The 16,535-nt window shown below is 39.5% G+C and overlaps 2 protein-coding genes across 2 annotated transcripts; both read right to left on the bottom strand.

Moving 5' to 3' along the window:
* Positions 1-331: 331 nt before the first annotated feature.
* Positions 332-1,492, bottom strand: LOC136836184 (uncharacterized). Its single transcript, XM_067100183.1, has one exon. It carries the CDS (start codon positions 1,490-1,492, stop codon positions 332-334), a length of 1,161 nt encoding a protein of 386 aa, XP_066956284.1.
* Positions 1,493-11,976: 10,484 nt separating this feature from the next.
* LOC136836185 (uncharacterized) lies at positions 11,977-14,220 on the bottom strand. The gene is made up of 2 exons (XM_067100184.1): positions 13,861-14,220; positions 11,977-11,988 (listed from the first exon to the last, which is right to left on the bottom strand). The coding sequence occupies exons 1-2, from the start codon at positions 14,218-14,220 to the stop codon at positions 11,977-11,979; spliced, it is 372 nt and encodes a 123-aa protein (XP_066956285.1).
* Positions 14,221-16,535: the final 2,315 nt, after the last annotated feature.

Here is a 16,535-nt window from a genome sequence, read left to right on the forward strand (position 1 = left end):
TCTGGAATTATATTCAGAGAATTCAGATCATACCCCTTTAAAAGTAATTCTGGAGTAATAGGTTGTGGAAGGGCTTCACCAATGGATGTTCTAAGTTCTTCTTTAAAGGCAATTGGTCTTCGATTAATAATGTGTACGGTTTGAGCAATGAGAAACTCAAAATCCTTCAGAGTTAACACATTATTTCTAATGGCTCCATATATTAACCTCTTACTCATTTTCACACAAACTTCAACTAATGAACCAAGTTCGCTTTGACCTTTATAAAATTGTTCAAACTTCAAAGACTTAACACCAGATTCTTGAAAATACCTCTGAGTATCAAAATCACTTAAAAATGATTGAATTTTATTTCCTGCAGCAACAATTTGTGTTCCTTGATCTGATATACAGTATTGAGGAACTCCATACTCAAAGGAGTGCAACTGAAAGCTCTCAGGAACTCATTAGTACTCATGTCAGAACAAACTTTTAAATTCACAGCCTGAGACCACATGCAAGTAATGACTAGAACCCAAACCTTAGATTTCTTATTATCATGATAAACATTAAAGGGACCCATATAATCCAAAAAACTACAGCTAAAAGGAATTTTCACTGGATTAACACGGATATCACGATATGAACTTTGGTTGATTTTGATAGTTCTAGCATTTACCTTTCTACAATTCACACATTTTCTCATAATTCTTTTGACTGTTGAAAAATAACTAGGTATGTAAAACCTTTTCCGCATCTCATTCATGACGGAATAAATACCTACATGGTTATGTTTGGCATGAATATCAGATATTATTAGTTCCGTAATTCTACTGTCCTTTGGCAAAAGAATAGGGAAATTACAAGTCCTTCCATTTTTATTAAACCTTTCAAATTTGCTTACTACTCTTAGAAGACCATTCTTATCTTTATAAATGTTAAGCTGTTTAATCAAATTTGGGATATCTTTGAGGATTTTTTTATTAGACCGAAAGTACTGGAACAATTCGGGAAAAGCCAATTCTTGTTCTGTTCTAATTATGTGCAATCCAGCCTCAAGAAAATTCTTATCTTGCATTAAACTAGGAAAGAGACTTGGATGTCTCTTTTTGACCTTTAATTTTAAATTATGAATGTATTGTAAAACCTTGGCACATATATTTTTCATGCCGTTGAAACTGGAACACTTATCCTCATGGATTAAATGTCCAGATATTTCACTACTGGCACTACCAAGGCTTGCAGCAACACACTCAACATCAACACCTGATGCAGAATGTGGACTAGGCACCATAAAGGACAAGAAATCCGAACTCCTCTCACTATTGTCAGTATTCAAATCAGGACCAGTTATGTAATTTGTTTTTACCAATTGTCTTGAAGAAACACAGCGGGTTATGAAATCAGCTGGGTTAGATGAACCACTTACAAAAGAGAACTTTACAGGGTGAATTTCACAGAGCTTGGCAATATGGGCAACTCTGTTAAGTACAAATGGAGTGCGTTTTTGCATTTTGTCAAACTTACATTATACGCACTAACCCATGACAATGCAACTAAACTATCTGAGAAAACTTCCAACTCTTCAATATTAATGGGCTTCAAACAAGATGGTCCAGTTAGATCCAAATAAATTTCTGTGACCACTTGAGTACCAAATCAATTGCATGAACTTCTAAGGAGGGTATAGACTTCGATTCAAGTTGAACATTAACAATCCTGTTCTTTGCACACACAAAAGACAAGTAATTCGTCACTAAATCTTGAATATAAACAACAACTCCAAAAGGGATTTACTGGCATCGCAACAAGCAATTAGTTTAAACCGACTATTACGGCTTCCAACCACTCTTGGTATACTAATTGGCAAAGAAGCATTTGCCTGTTTCACTATATTCTTCCATTCTCGCTGAAGTTTCTCAGGCAACAAATCATCCCAACCCATGTCTTTACGACATTGAAGACCATGCATGAACATACGACTTCTATTAAGGATTGGTCCATTAAAGTTATATAAATCATACTGAGAGGCTATTGATCTCAGGATTGTCCTCTTTGTACTCGCAGATTCATCAAGACAAATAGGTTTAGTGGACAAGGTATCATCTAACCGATCCCATACAGAACCCAAAAGTTTAACCTTTCCTTGAGTTTTAGAACCCTGGTTGGCATCTATTTCCCTCTGCAACACTTCATCATTAGATGCCAATTGCTGAAGATGAAACTGGTAGGGATTAAAATGGAATCCAACAATAAATATGCTTTAACCAATTCATCATGGGTATCCATAGAAACAGCACCATTATCCATATACAAATTTTGATAAAGCAAAGCTTTTAAATTTTGAAGGTATGCCTCATCTTCCTGAGCATCTATTACTAATATCTTGTAAAGTGCTAATAGTAACAAAGTTGGAGCACATCGCAAACCAAATGGAAGTCGAACATTCTTGAAACCAACAAAAGAATAATCATTTCTTTCCACATTACGAAACCAAAGGCATAGCAGCCTATTTGAATCAACCTCATTAAGAGCAATTTGATTGAACGCTTTACTTAAATCATACACAAGCAAAAACTTATCAAATCTAAGATGAATTAAAGCTGAAGATAACTTTTGATTCAGATTAGGACCACTATGGATAGCCATATTGTGAGAGATTTTCTTAGCATTCTTATCTTCCTGGTAAAGATTAGAAAGATAGACAACTCGACATTTTGTAGTCTCTCTACTCAGGTTAAAAACTCCCATATGTGGCAAGAATGAATGGTTAGGATGCCTAGTTAGAAATTCATCTAGATTGTCTATACGTTCAATTATTCCAAGTTTCTCCTGCTCCTTGAAAGAAGCATCCATCAATTTAAGATATTGCTCGTTCTTGGACAACCTTTTGAAATTAGATTTCAATACTGCAATAGCAAGTTCTTTATTTCTACTTAATAAATGACAAATTTTTGGGTTCCAAAGCAGTGGCATAATTAATCGTCCAGTTTTATCCCTTCTGGTGTTACCAAGTGCATCTTCAACCAATGAATGGTAAAGTTCAACAGATACGTCTTCATACTGATGACAATCATAATTCGTGAAAAATCGACTCTCAGATTCCAAGGCCTCCACCGTTGCTTTGTCCAACTCACTTTCATTCAACATATCCTCAACAATAACCCCATGGTCAGCATTAACCCTTGAAAGGTCTTCCAAGGAATCAGAAGCCATAGTTAGAAAGTTGAATGTACTTTCCACACCACTCATGGCTCTCAAAAAGCTAGTGTCAACCTTGCAATCCAAGGGTACACTAACATTACCACAATTCTCAACATTACTCACAAGATCAGGTAAAAGTGCCAAATCTTCAAGCATAATACTAACATCACCTAATAACATAATTCCAATTTCAGTGTCAGCATAAATAGACTGAGCCTTAGGGCCAAAAGGTACTTCTGAATGCCTAATACAATAGGCAGACCTTGTACCTAATACAAAATCTAAATTAGATATAGACTGAATACCATCCAATAAAAAACTGTCAGCCAATTTGTAACCTTTTTCAGTAAAAGTTGATGATATGAATGTTAAGTCAGGCAAGGAAATATTTATTCTAATCTCTGGCACACAAATAGCAGATATCAAATAAGTGTTTGTACCAATTGTAATGTCAAATTCTACTATCTTTGTGTTATAATCTGCATCAGAATTAAAGCCTTTCACTCTAAGCTTAACGTTATCGTTAATGACCCTTAAATTCTGCGAAATAGCAACACTTTCTTTAATGAAATTACTTTGGCACCCAAGATCTTTAAATGCTCTAATTTGGTAATTACCATTAATAAAACAAGAGAAGGTGGGCAATATAGCATTACCGTCAGAAATATTGGGTAATGCATCCAATACAAGATTAGAACTGCTAGTGGTCTCATTGCTCTTCACATTCTTTTTAAGCAAATCTTTAGATGGTGGCTGAATAGATGCTTTAGAACTAGGCTTATTCATGCTACTAAGAGGCTTTTCCTTAATATCAGGCACAGATTCTAAACATAAATAAGTAAAATGCCACTTCTTACAAGAACATCTGTGCTTGAACCTAAACTTACAACGATTTGTAACATGATCAACAGAAGCACATTTGAGGCATGCATTCAAAGACCTTAACTTGTCAACTTTTGTTTTTGAATCAGTGTATACAGGACATCTATAAATAGGGTGATTTGTATCAGCACCATCATCCTCAAAACAAAGACAACAATTTAAATTTCCGTGGCTTTATATTCAAATTAACAGCCATAGTTGAAGTTTCCTTAAAACCCAATGGAACATCACCAACTTCACTCTGTCGTTTACTCTTGAACTAATCTTAACTACGGTCAAATAACGCTCTGTAGCATCAAAAAACTTGCTGTTCATTTCTTTCAGAGGGCTTGGTTTCATTTGTTATGTTAATGAGCTGTGTTTGAAAAGATTCATTCATACCCACCCAGAAAAAATACTGAAGTACCATATCAATATCAATTTTCAAAGTTTTGAAAGATTCAGTCAGTGTTTTCATCTTCCTTATGTATTCATATGGGTCACTACCATAAGGCATTTTCATTTCACTAAGCTGTTTCAAAGTGTTAAACTTCATAGTAATTGGTGAAGCCAAAGCCGAAATTAACAATGCTTTTGCATGAGCGTAAGACTGCTTATCTGTTTCTAAGGATTCAATTAGCTTCAATGCCCTACCTGTAACCTGTTGTTTCAAAAGAAGAAATTTGTCATATTCAGAATATTTGAACCTCTTTGTTGTGTCCTCAAATATACGTAAAAATTTACTGAGATCTTCCCCTTCTCGGCTGTAAAACTTGGGCAAGGGGGCAACAGGGCTTTTCAACAAACTCTAGCTGCATCAACACTACTTGGCTCATCATTTTCTCCAACAAAGCAATACATTCATGAATATTGTCAAAATATTTATCAGCAGTCTCTATCTCATTTAACAAGTCTGCATCATTCTTAGTTTCAACGTCTTGAAGTTGAATTGATTTATTCAAACTTTGTAATTCGGTAAAAAGGGACTGCAGTTTATTCTTCATTACAGACTTTTCAACCGACGTAAGGCAAAAGAAATTATCCTTGTCATTATAAATCTTAAGTCACCTGACCACGCCTTGCGGCTCGTAGCCTAACCAACTGCGCATTTGACATCATGAAATTTCAAATTTTTAGCTTAGAAATTTTCCAATGCAGATTTAATAATCTCAAAAAGTCTATGCAAACCAGTAACATTTAAATGTACCCCATCTGCCTTATACAAACTTTTATCACTTAAACGATTAGGTCTAATATACAAATTAGCCTATCAATCAATTTGCACTTCTTCAAAAACTTATTAAAATAACCAGAAACTTTCTTAAATGTCTCAATATCCAGACTATCAAACCTACTTAAGGATCTATAAAACCGCAGTTCAATCTGGGTTGCAAAAATTCTTGCCCGTGGCAATTTCTCCCTTAGTAATTTGTAAAAAAAGTTTGCAATTATCACAAATATCTGAAAGAGGCACACTAGAAGAGAAATCATTCCCCTAAAATAATAACTATGTAGTTTGGCCTATAGGCGATTAAATTTAACAACAGATCAGGGTTATCTAAAATGTGGAAAATCGGGCCCCAGAAAAACCAAAGTAGGAAACCTCTAATTGTAACCGGAATCAAATCCCAAATTCGAAACGTTTAGGTTGAAAGATCTTAACATACGAATGGCCAAAAACGCCAATTTCATTATAACTCAAGAAGAAAATAGAAAATAATTCTAAACATACAAAAATGTGCCTTCCGGAACCACGCACACAAATACCACCCAGAGCAGCAGCCAGCATAACAAATTCCTCGCATCCCGCTGAGGATGCCATGTGTTGAAATTTATAGGGAAGACTAAAAATTTTAAATAACCATTAGAGATCAAATAAAAATCAGAGTTTATCTAATAATTTATTTACAATAAAACTTGCCCCACCATTAAAATTTAAGGGTAAAGAGAATAGCACTTTACGAATTACACAAATGGCAATTTATGATGGCTGCTGTCGATAGATTCTGACGACTTGCAAACGAGCAACTTCCAGAGACCTATTGGCCTATCAGGAAGTAGGATGTAATCCCATTTGCTAATCTTCCCAATTTAACACCTCCAATGCGTCTATAATCAAAAGGTAAACAGTTGTTAACGACTTAACTATGAGGTTAGAAAAATAGAAGCAGGCTCTTACTCTTACTCAAAAGAAAAACAAAAAGAGAGAACCATTGAACAACATAGTTTTGTCATTAAGAATAATAAAATGAAATTATTTCTAGACAATGCAAATGATTTATTATTTTAACGGGTAGCGAGAAGACCTATTTTCGTGAAGGAAAATAATGGGAAGCTACATGGGCGTGAGACGTTACACCAACAAAACCGACCCACCTGGTAACTTTTCCCATCTGGCATAGGCGAAATGCTGTCTTGGTGAAAGATGACAAATTCACGATCCTGCTACTCCAAGATGGTAAGAGAGGCATGATTCCATCCGGCAAACCTTTTAAAGGTTCATTTCTTGAGGAGTCTTCATCTATCCAACAATAAAAGTAAGCTTGGCAAGAATTGCCAAAGTTCCGCTGAAATACACTTTGTTCACGTTGAAAATTTTGAGAATACTGCTCCTCTGTCGAGAGCTCAGTGAAGAAGACTGGCTATCGGTTGAGAGCTTGAAGACTTTCACGGTTGAGTGTTGGAAGAAGACTGGAAGAATACTACTTTTCCCAAGAACGTTGATGAACAGTTCAACTTCTGAAATGAGTGTTCAAGGAGTATTCACTTGTTCTGGGAGGAAGTCGAAACTTGGGAATATGGAAACAATTTTTAGGTCATTTTGCTTTTGTAACGTATAAGGAAAACAAATAAAGGTTTAAAATCTGAAATGTTCTAATTTACACGCCACATTTTATTGATCTTAATAACAAAAACCATAAAACAAATTTTACCACAAAAAAAAAGGTCCATATAAGCAAATTACGACTTAAAAATGTACAATACGTGTTATGTACTTATTACATAAAATGGAAAAGATTTTCCAAAGGGAAATTTTTCCATACCCTCCTCTCCAGTTGGATCAGCCATTTCGGAGTGCCAGACAACATTACTACAGACGGGGGTCCAGCCTTCCTGTCAGAGCTCTGGATCTCCTTGGCACGCCTGATGGGTACAACACTACACAGCACAATGGCCTACAACCCTGCAGGGAACAGCATGGTCGAGAGGGTATACCACTCTCTTAAGGCAGCTCTCTTGGCACGTTGCACCAATTAGGGGTGGAAGGAACAGCTAACCTGTTCCTGCTGGGTCTCTGCACCGCATCAAAAGCAAATGGTGACGCCTACCCTGCTGAGAAAGTCTACGGGGAGACACTGGACGTTCCCGGAGAATTCTTCCCGCTTTCGGCTGATGGCGCTGACAGCCCCCTCCCGAGGTTGAGGGAGCTCGCACAGAAGTTCACGCCCTACCACAAGACCTTCACCGACAGAACCACCATCTACAGCCCAGCCGCCTTAGACTCTTGCGCTTACGTCTTCGTCAGGGTGGATGCCCGTCGACTGCCCTTAACCAGGCCCTACAGGGGGCCGCACCGAGTCATTAGGCAGGCCACCAAGGCACACCTCCTTGACATCCACGGCGTGAAGGCTGGGTCACCATCAACAGACTGAAGCCGGCATTCCTGTTGGACAGTGAAGTATGTGGGGAGGCAGGCAGGCGCCCCAGAGTTCCCCCTCAGCACCTCCCCACAGAAACAACCGCCGCCCCCCCCCCCACCAAAGCGGGGTCCGGGGTGGCCTAGGGGACACATCAAGCCAACCCCAGATGTGAGTTCCACCCCACACCCACAGTTCTCCAGGAGTAGGGGCCCACTCCAACTACCTCAGCGATTGTGTGATTAATGTTGTTTCATCCAATAATCACTCCTCTAATTATTGTCTTGGGGGTGGGAAGTATTTGTAAGGGCGTCAAATAGCCTCTCCATTTTTGTGTTTCGCTCCTCATATGTACATTAATCACGTCATATATGTTACTTGTTATTATTTCAGATTCTTTATGTATCTCATTGTATGCATCATTGTACGGCCTTTCTGCCGATATATATATCTGCCTTTTACATGTTCTGTAACGCACTATATGTCTTCTTATGCCTGTTAACAAACACAATTTCTGTATGGACGCAGCAGGGGGCCTCAGGTTGCCTGCTACCTTTCCGTCCACTTTCTGCATTATAAACACCTGTTGAGAATAATAAAGAATCAGTCCTTCACTTCTCACATTTCTTGATCCTCACACCACCAGTAGCAAATTATCTGACGATGGAATCTCAGTTCTCTCTCTCTCTCTCTCTCTCTCTCTCTCTCTCTCTCTCTCTCTCTCTCTCTCTCTCTCTCTTGTATGTCATTACTGTACTGTAGTATCTTTTAATGAAATATCAATTACTGTACCATATAAACATATTAAAACACGAAACTAAATAGATCCAGCAAGTTCACTACGAGATCGCTATAGGTAGTGTTGCCCTATTTTTTGCTGTTTGAGTTATTGTACTGTATTTCACTACAAGTTTAATTGACTATGATTATCGCACACATTATAACAGTACACAAGAGAATATTTTATCACTGTTGAGGTTCCATCTCTAACCACCATAAAAATATTTAAAATCTGAATTTCATACTTATGCAACACAAGGTCATACTCTCCTCCCCAGCTTATAGTTTAACCGCGCCTGTCAAGTCTCGTCCCCAGCTAGTTACTATGCTTAGACTTCGATGTATAAACGCCTCAGTTTTCTCTCTCTCTCTCTCTCTCTCTCTCTCTCTCTCTCTCTCTCTCTCTCTCTCTCTCTCTCTCTCTCTCTCTCTCATATCCTTCAATGAAAAATGAATTACCATATCATAAACATAAAAATACGAAACTAAAACTCAAGAAGTTCACGACGCATACGAATGAGTGTGTGCAAACATATGTACGTTACAAAAAAATTATAACGTACATGCGCATGCACGCACTCATTCGTGTGCATCGTGAACTTCTTGGAATTTTAGCTCTGTATTTTTATGTTAATGATACAATAATTCATATTTCATTAAGAGAGAGAGAGAGAGAGAGAGAGAACAAAAATACAACTCATACACTAGACAGTACAGACACACGTAGCATCTGAGCTACAAGCTGTGTGACTGGCTACTTCAAACACTTCCAGACAATAGGGTGTAGTCATGGAGAGAGAGAGAGAGAGAGAGAGAGAGAGAGAGAGAGAGAGAGAGAGACAGGGGGTGAACTGATATTAAGTTTACATTGTAAAAACAATTTCAAATGTTGGAACGATTATTTTTTTATACATATTACGATGATACTAGAGCAATATAATAATACAGTCTAAATGGATTCTCTATATGAAATAACATTTTATTGATATTTTTTTGCTGTGTTTTATCATTAAAGGATATGTATACTGAGAGAGAGAGAGAGAGAGAGAGAGAGAGAGAGAGAGAGAGAGAGAGAGAGAGAGAGAGGCATGTTTACATCGGTAAGCTGTTTTGTGATTTTGAGCGATTTTACTTCTACATTTTATTGATATTTTGCTGTGTTTACATTAATATTAATATTTGAAAATTAGTAAATCATTTTTTATTATAAAAATGTATTTAGCACGAAAATAAAATGAAAATACAGTAATTAGTGAATATTGCTCTATGAAAAAATCAGCGAATTAGTGAAATTTCCATGATACAGTACATTTGGAGATAAGTTCCACAGAAAAACCCGTGATCAACTGAAGGAGTGAATGCTGATCTGCGATCTAGCTGGGACCCACTATATTTGCTCAGGGGAACAAGCGGATTATTAGGCTTGCTATCAGCAAGGTAATTTCGTTTTCTGTAGGACTGCAGGTCTTCTCTCATGGAAGAACTGTCTTGCAAAAGATTAATGTTGCATGCACGGACATATTCCTTAAGGTTTCAGGGGTTGGGTACGGCTGGGTACCATGCGTCTAGGTGAAACGGGGAATGTTTAAGTTACTGCCAAGCGTCACACGTCTAGGTGTGTTGGGGAGTTAATTACAAGTGAGATTGCAAGCCTGGGGCGGTGGGGAACGGAATTGGTGACATGCAAAACGACTTAGGCAGTCCTTTAAGGATGCAGTTAGTTAGGTTACCGCTGACTGCCTCATGTCTAGGTGTGTTGGGGACTGAATACCTCTGAGTTTTCAGACCTACAGTAGTGGGGAATTGATAATATGCAGACAAAACCTTTTGTATCAAAGCAACGAGACTGGGAGAAACTGGTACTCATATAGGAACTGCTTATGTTAAGCATGCAATGAAATGGATGATTAACGCTTCTCTGCCAATAAGGCTAATGGTTTGAGTGTCGTTAGAAATAATATAGCACATCAAAATGATGGAACACCTCTCTAGTAATGGACTGGAGATGCTGCTGTATCTTCCAGAAAACGATTGTAGCGGGAAAATCGTCTGCTGGAGGGTTAAAGAGTAAAACTGAAATGAAAGTTCTGAGAGTCTTCCTCTCCTCTCTCAAAGGTAAATTTCAATGGAATGGATTAACATGAATTATTAGAAATGGGTCGAGGACGTTATACCATCCAGAGTGGTTTTAGCAAAAGGATCGGCTGCCGACAGCTAAGCAAGAAAACTAATGAAATAGAAGTTCTGAAAAGTGAATCCTCTTGAAAGTTTAATTAATTATTTGAGTTAATTCCCACACACAGCACGAACATGCGCATCTACCACAATGAAAATAATGCAATCACGAAACGATTTGAATAGCAATCAGCGAAAATATGTGAATCTACCGCTTACCAGAATTATAGAAAACACATTCACAGCGAGAGCAGGATGTCAACAATAACAAAGTTTAACCAAGCAATGCGACCCACACTTCTTATCGTCAATCATAACAAGATACGCTCCGCTGACTGACGACACACGTGCTAGCCACGTGACTTTGCGATAAACAAACGTTTTGTCCTGGTAATTGGGAACCATGATGACAAGGCTCGGGTGATCACATGACTCGAAGCCACGGTAAAAAGGGGTAGGCTGCATATGTGTACGATCTTCGTAACTTCACAAACTTATATATGAAACACACGTCGTATACAATAAAACACAATGAAAAGGCAATGAGAGTGCTAATTGTAGATGCTAGCGATGATAATGAGTTGCGCTATGATAAACATATGATGCACTACAGAAAATTCTAAAAATTCACACTAACACCTTTTTTAACAAATTTAAATGTGAAAATTTTTAAACATTTTTTTTCTTATACCATGTGCATATGCATATCTTCCTATATCCATTGATGTGTTTTTTAAGTTGACCATCCTTAAATTTATCCCGGTGTAGGGGTGTGCTTAATATATATTTAGCCTGGACTGTGAGGGTTAAGTAGGCGGGAACTCAAAATTGGCGCAAGAAATTCCTGGCATTGAAAAATAACTCACGTGCAATTTGGCGGAAGACCACTATTTATAATATCAAGAAATCACATCATACTGATGCAGATGGAATCACTTTACTGCAAATATAATTGCTAGGCATTTCTTTTTTATGGTGCAGTAGTTGTACAATTAAAATATTTAATACCGCATCATTTTACGAAATATATCGTTCGGATCCTATTTTTTTATGGTCCGTATATTAATTAGTTTGAGAATTTTTTTATAATATGAAAAGAAGAATCAAATAAAGCAAGTAAGACATAAAACTGTGAGAATATTCATTGTCTTATGCAGGTTTTTAAGTATTTTGTCCGAATCTTTATGAAATATTTCATTATGCTTAGATATGAACAGTCCTACCAGCCGTGTTAACAGAATATCATGTATTAAGAGCTTCTGTTAAAGACTTATTTTATGCAAATAAAACGCAAGTGGGTAGTAGTTGACATAGCTAACGTTATCAGACTATCATCTGTTTAAAGAGTTTTCTGTTAAAAGAAAGAATGTTATTTTAAGTTAGCAAATAAGACATAATTATCAAATATATAATTTCCTTCAACTAAATACAGTCCGCTTTCCTGAAGGGTGCTGAAATGTATTACCGTATGTAGTTCGGTTGGCACGCCTGCAACGTCGGATGTTGAGTAGACCAGTTTGGATGCATAATAATTTCTCATTTTACATATGCCAATTTTCTTTTTAATACCGTCAAAAGCGTTAAATCGAAATAGAAATTTTTTTGCAAATATGAAAAAGAATTCAGATATACCAGTGAAGACTATTGGAATTCTTTTTTTTTTTTTTACAAATGAATGGCTTAATGGGAGTTACATAGGCCTAGAATGAATGGTAACTGGTAATGTCATGTGTGAACTGATCGGTGCTTTGGGAGGTTACGCTAAATATCAGGATGTGAATAGCATTCATGAACTGAAACTGGCTAGAAAAACCACTTTTACTGAATATATGGGATAAACATAATTTGTTGTTTTTCTTTAATTGTATTCGAAAGAATATACTGACTTGTCTTTAGATGTCGTTGTTCTTTAATTTTATTTGAAAGCGTTAATTGAAGTTTTATTAGTCAATATTTTTCTACTATAAGAAATCTTTAATGTTACGTTTCATCCTCTTGCTCACTATCAGTATTATCTACCACCCCATTACTGATGTTAGTATATTGAAATATATTATTTTTGTTTTTTTAGTTTTACCTAATTATGGAAAGTATAAAAATTTTCCTCTCAAGGAGTGAATAATTCAGTCATCAACCATACAGTTTCAGAACTAGGTCAAATGGACAATTCGAGAAGCCCATTCAACACTGAAATGGCCAATTATATATTTGCATAAAGGCTGTAAAAGAACATTATATTTGCATAAGAGCTATAAAAGAACATTATTGATTATGGAAATCTAATACAGGCAGTCCCTGGTTAATGGCGGGGGTTCCTTTCCCGGCCGAGCGCCGCTAAATGAAAATCGGCGATAATAGCACTAATAGCCCGCTTAACGGCTCCGTTAACCGGATATCGGCGCGGAGATCAGCGCCGAAAATCCAGTTAATTAGCAGCCCATTCACGATCAGTAATTACTGAAGGAATTCTTTCAGTGTCAGAACTAGGACGTCCACTAACGATCAGTGCGTTCATCAGTGTAGGATAGACTACCGTGGTGATTAGACAATCGAAATGGCTTCCTCTATTTTTTGTGATAATGAGTTATTGTTGATGGGATTAGGGCTTGTTGCGGCGCATTCTACTTTGAAGAAACGAAGAAAGACTAAATCAAAATGGTGTAAGGATTGGCTACAGGGAAGGGATTTAAAATCACACATATTTTTGATGGAAGAACTGAGATTTGAACCACAATACTGGCTTAATTATTTAAGAATGGACGAGGAAACCTATGATCAGTTGCTTTCCTGTGTTACTCCTTATATTAAAAAGCAGGATACTAATATGAGGGAAGCACAATTTTTTGCGTAGCACTAAGAAAGACGACTAAACAGATTTAAATGTTGAACATGATGATGATGTAGTCTCTCTTGTAGGCTTAAATGCAGGTTATGATAGACATGCATCACAAGCTAGCCTGCATTCAAGGGAAATATTTAGAAACTTTTTTTGCAATGAAGGAGCATTATGTTTTCAAGAACATATGATTGCTAAGAACTATTAAACACTGTAAAACAACTGCATTTTCTCATGTTTTCAGAAAGACCAAGAAGTCAGCTATGACTTACTATATGGGGCCAAATTACATCTATTAATAAACTTTTTTTTATTGTGAACCATCTGTATTTTTGAAAATGTAACTTTTTTGTTTAATAAATAAATAACAAATAATGTGTTTCTTACCTCATGTGCTGGTAAATTCGAGGTGGATGTTCTAATAGCTTCTTGATCCTTTAAAAACATTAAATCTTCATAGTAAGTACAAGTTGGCGTATACACATCATCTGCCCCAGTTCCAGACCGCATAGAATCTTCGACTTTTTTTGCTTCTTTCCTGAAATTACTCCTGTAGATGTTGATTTTTTTCTTCACTAAGTCTGCGGTTGCATCAGGATACTTTTCTTTAAGTTTTTCTGCTAATTTTCCATACGCTTCGTTTTTTTTATATTTATTCAGATAATGTTTTGACTTAATTTGCCAAAGGCATGGCTGTTCTTTGTATAACTGAAAAAATTCGCCCCAAAATTCTCTATCTTCCGGCATCTTAACTACTTAAACCTCACTCAAATCTCTGCACCAACATTCCTCACACTCTGGCCATGTGGTTCACACTGATAACTTAACTTGTAAAGTCACCACATCGGCGCCAGCGTAGTGTTTCGGCGGCGCCATTAATTAAGTCTCCGCTGAGCGTGTTTTCTTTGGTGACTTCCCATTTTCTTCAAACTCAATTAGTCACGCCTAAAACGTGCCAGGTCACGCATTTTAACCATTTTTTACTTTATACGTATTTATACAAATGTCACACATCGTGTATCACATGTTTCTTCATTCACAGGCATCAAGACTGTATCCATATTGAAGTTCTGTATGTTTTGTATTGTAATTTGTACTCGTTCACTGCATATTGTTTATTGTTTTGACCTCAGATCACAGTCAATTCCATTGTCTGTCGCGGGCCGGCATCAGTCGGCCGCTATATAAACTGCCTGGATCTGTAATAAAGTAGCAGTAACTTTTACCTGCTCGTTTCTTTGACTCCTTACAGTGGTGACCCCGGAGTATCCGGAGCCATTAATGGACCGACACGGCGACTTAGTCTTGGCTCCAGGATTTCTCCAAAAACGCTCTTAGCGGCCTAAACACGGTGCTGTAACCAGCGTTTGAGCGTGCTGACTCGTCGGCGTACCCCACCAGCGTCACTAGCGGAACCGCACGGGCGCACGAAAAGTGCGCACGACGCGAAAAGTACCCCACTCCAGTAAGAGGTCAAAGGAGCAAGCATGGACGCGGATATCCCTCCTTCATGCAGTTAAACGCGGACCCCGCGGACTCGGAGGTTTACCTACCTCCCATCACACCCGCGCCGCCCCTGCATCGAGGCCCTCCAGCAACTCCACACCAGCGCCCCGAACACACGACGGCCGGGCAACACAGTGCGGGCCGCCCTCACCGTAAAACTGCCGCCGTTTATGCAGGGGAACCCATCGATGTGGCTGCGCAGGGTGGAGAGCCACTTCAGAATCGCGGACCTGACGGACGAAATCCTACAGGCTGACACAGTGCCCAACGCCTTTCCGCAGGACGTGTACAGAAAACTCATCTCGCGAGTACCCGAAACACACACCCTCACATACAGCACCACAAAAAAGTTCCTCCTCGAAGCTTGCTCCCTGCCCATCGCCGAGCGGGCCGCCCGTGCTATCGACCTTGCCATAAACCCACGCCACGACCTCAATTCAAGAGACGCTTGGAGCATGGTCGTGGATCTCCTGTCACTACCAGACTTGGATGGCACAAAGAAGCGGCAGGAGATAAGCTTCTCACGGGAAATCTACCTTTGCCAACTCCTCCCGGAGGTACGCAACCAGATTGCTCACCCCTACACCATGCCTATCGAGGACCTCGTGAGAGACGGCGCAACATCTCACAGACTCCGTCAAGGCTTCACAGCGGCTAAAACCGGCCACACAGCCGGTCAGCTTCGTCCAGCCTGAAGAGGACGAGCAGCCCGTCAACGCCATCGCCAACAGACGTCCACCGAACCACAGCAGATGGAGGTCCCCGGGCTTCTATCGCTACCACAAGTGGTTCAGAAAGGACGGCCGAAACTGCCTGCCGCCCTGCTCGTTCACCCGTTCAAAAAACGGGGTGGCGGCCAGCAGGACAGGCCGCCATGGCAGCTGAAGAACCCAGGGCCTCAAAACAGTAGGTTTTTACGTCCCGCGACACCGTCTCCGGCAGGATGATGCTGGTCGACACAGGGGCCTTTAAATCGGTCTTCCCAGCATCCAGAGAGGACCGCAACCAGACACCAGACCCAGCCGCTTTCCTGACGGCCGCCAACGGAACCCCCATCCTCTCTTACGGCACCAGGGCCCTGTCGATCTCCATCCTTGGCCAGAGTTACTCCTGGGACTTCATCGTCGCGGACGTAGGAACCCCACTCCTGGGGGCCGATTTTCTGGCGCACTTCGGCCTGCTAGTCGACGTGAGGCGCAAGCGCCTCCTCGATACCGACTCCTGCCGGTCTCTCCCGTTAACAGCGGGACCCAGACCCACCATCAGCGCCGTCGCCCCCCACCAGTATGCACACCTACTGTCGGAGTTCCCTGAGGTATTCAAGCCCGAGCCGCCAAGTTCCCGGGGCCCCAGCCAAGCACGGCATATACCACCATATAACGACTAAAGGGCCCCGACACATGCGAAGTTCCGCAGGCTCCCCCTCAGCGCCTTCAGGAGGCGAAAAAAGCATTCGCGGAGATGGAGCGGATGGGAATCTGCAGGAAAGCCTCCAGTCCATGGGCATCCCCCTCCACATGGTGCAGAAACCGGACGGCTCCTGGAGACCCTGCGGC

This window comes from Macrobrachium rosenbergii, chromosome 56 (assembly GCF_040412425.1).
Source record: "Macrobrachium rosenbergii isolate ZJJX-2024 chromosome 56, ASM4041242v1, whole genome shotgun sequence".
Taxonomy (NCBI): domain Eukaryota; kingdom Metazoa; phylum Arthropoda; class Malacostraca; order Decapoda; family Palaemonidae; genus Macrobrachium; species Macrobrachium rosenbergii.

Coding starts and splice junctions, on each gene's coding strand:
- LOC136836184 (XM_067100183.1), bottom strand. CDS start 1,492: ATGCAAAAACGCACTCCATTTGTACTTAACAGAGTTGCCCATATTGCC.
- LOC136836185 (XM_067100184.1), bottom strand. CDS start 14,220: ATGCCGGAAGATAGAGAATTTTGGGGCGAATTTTTTCAGTTATACAAA.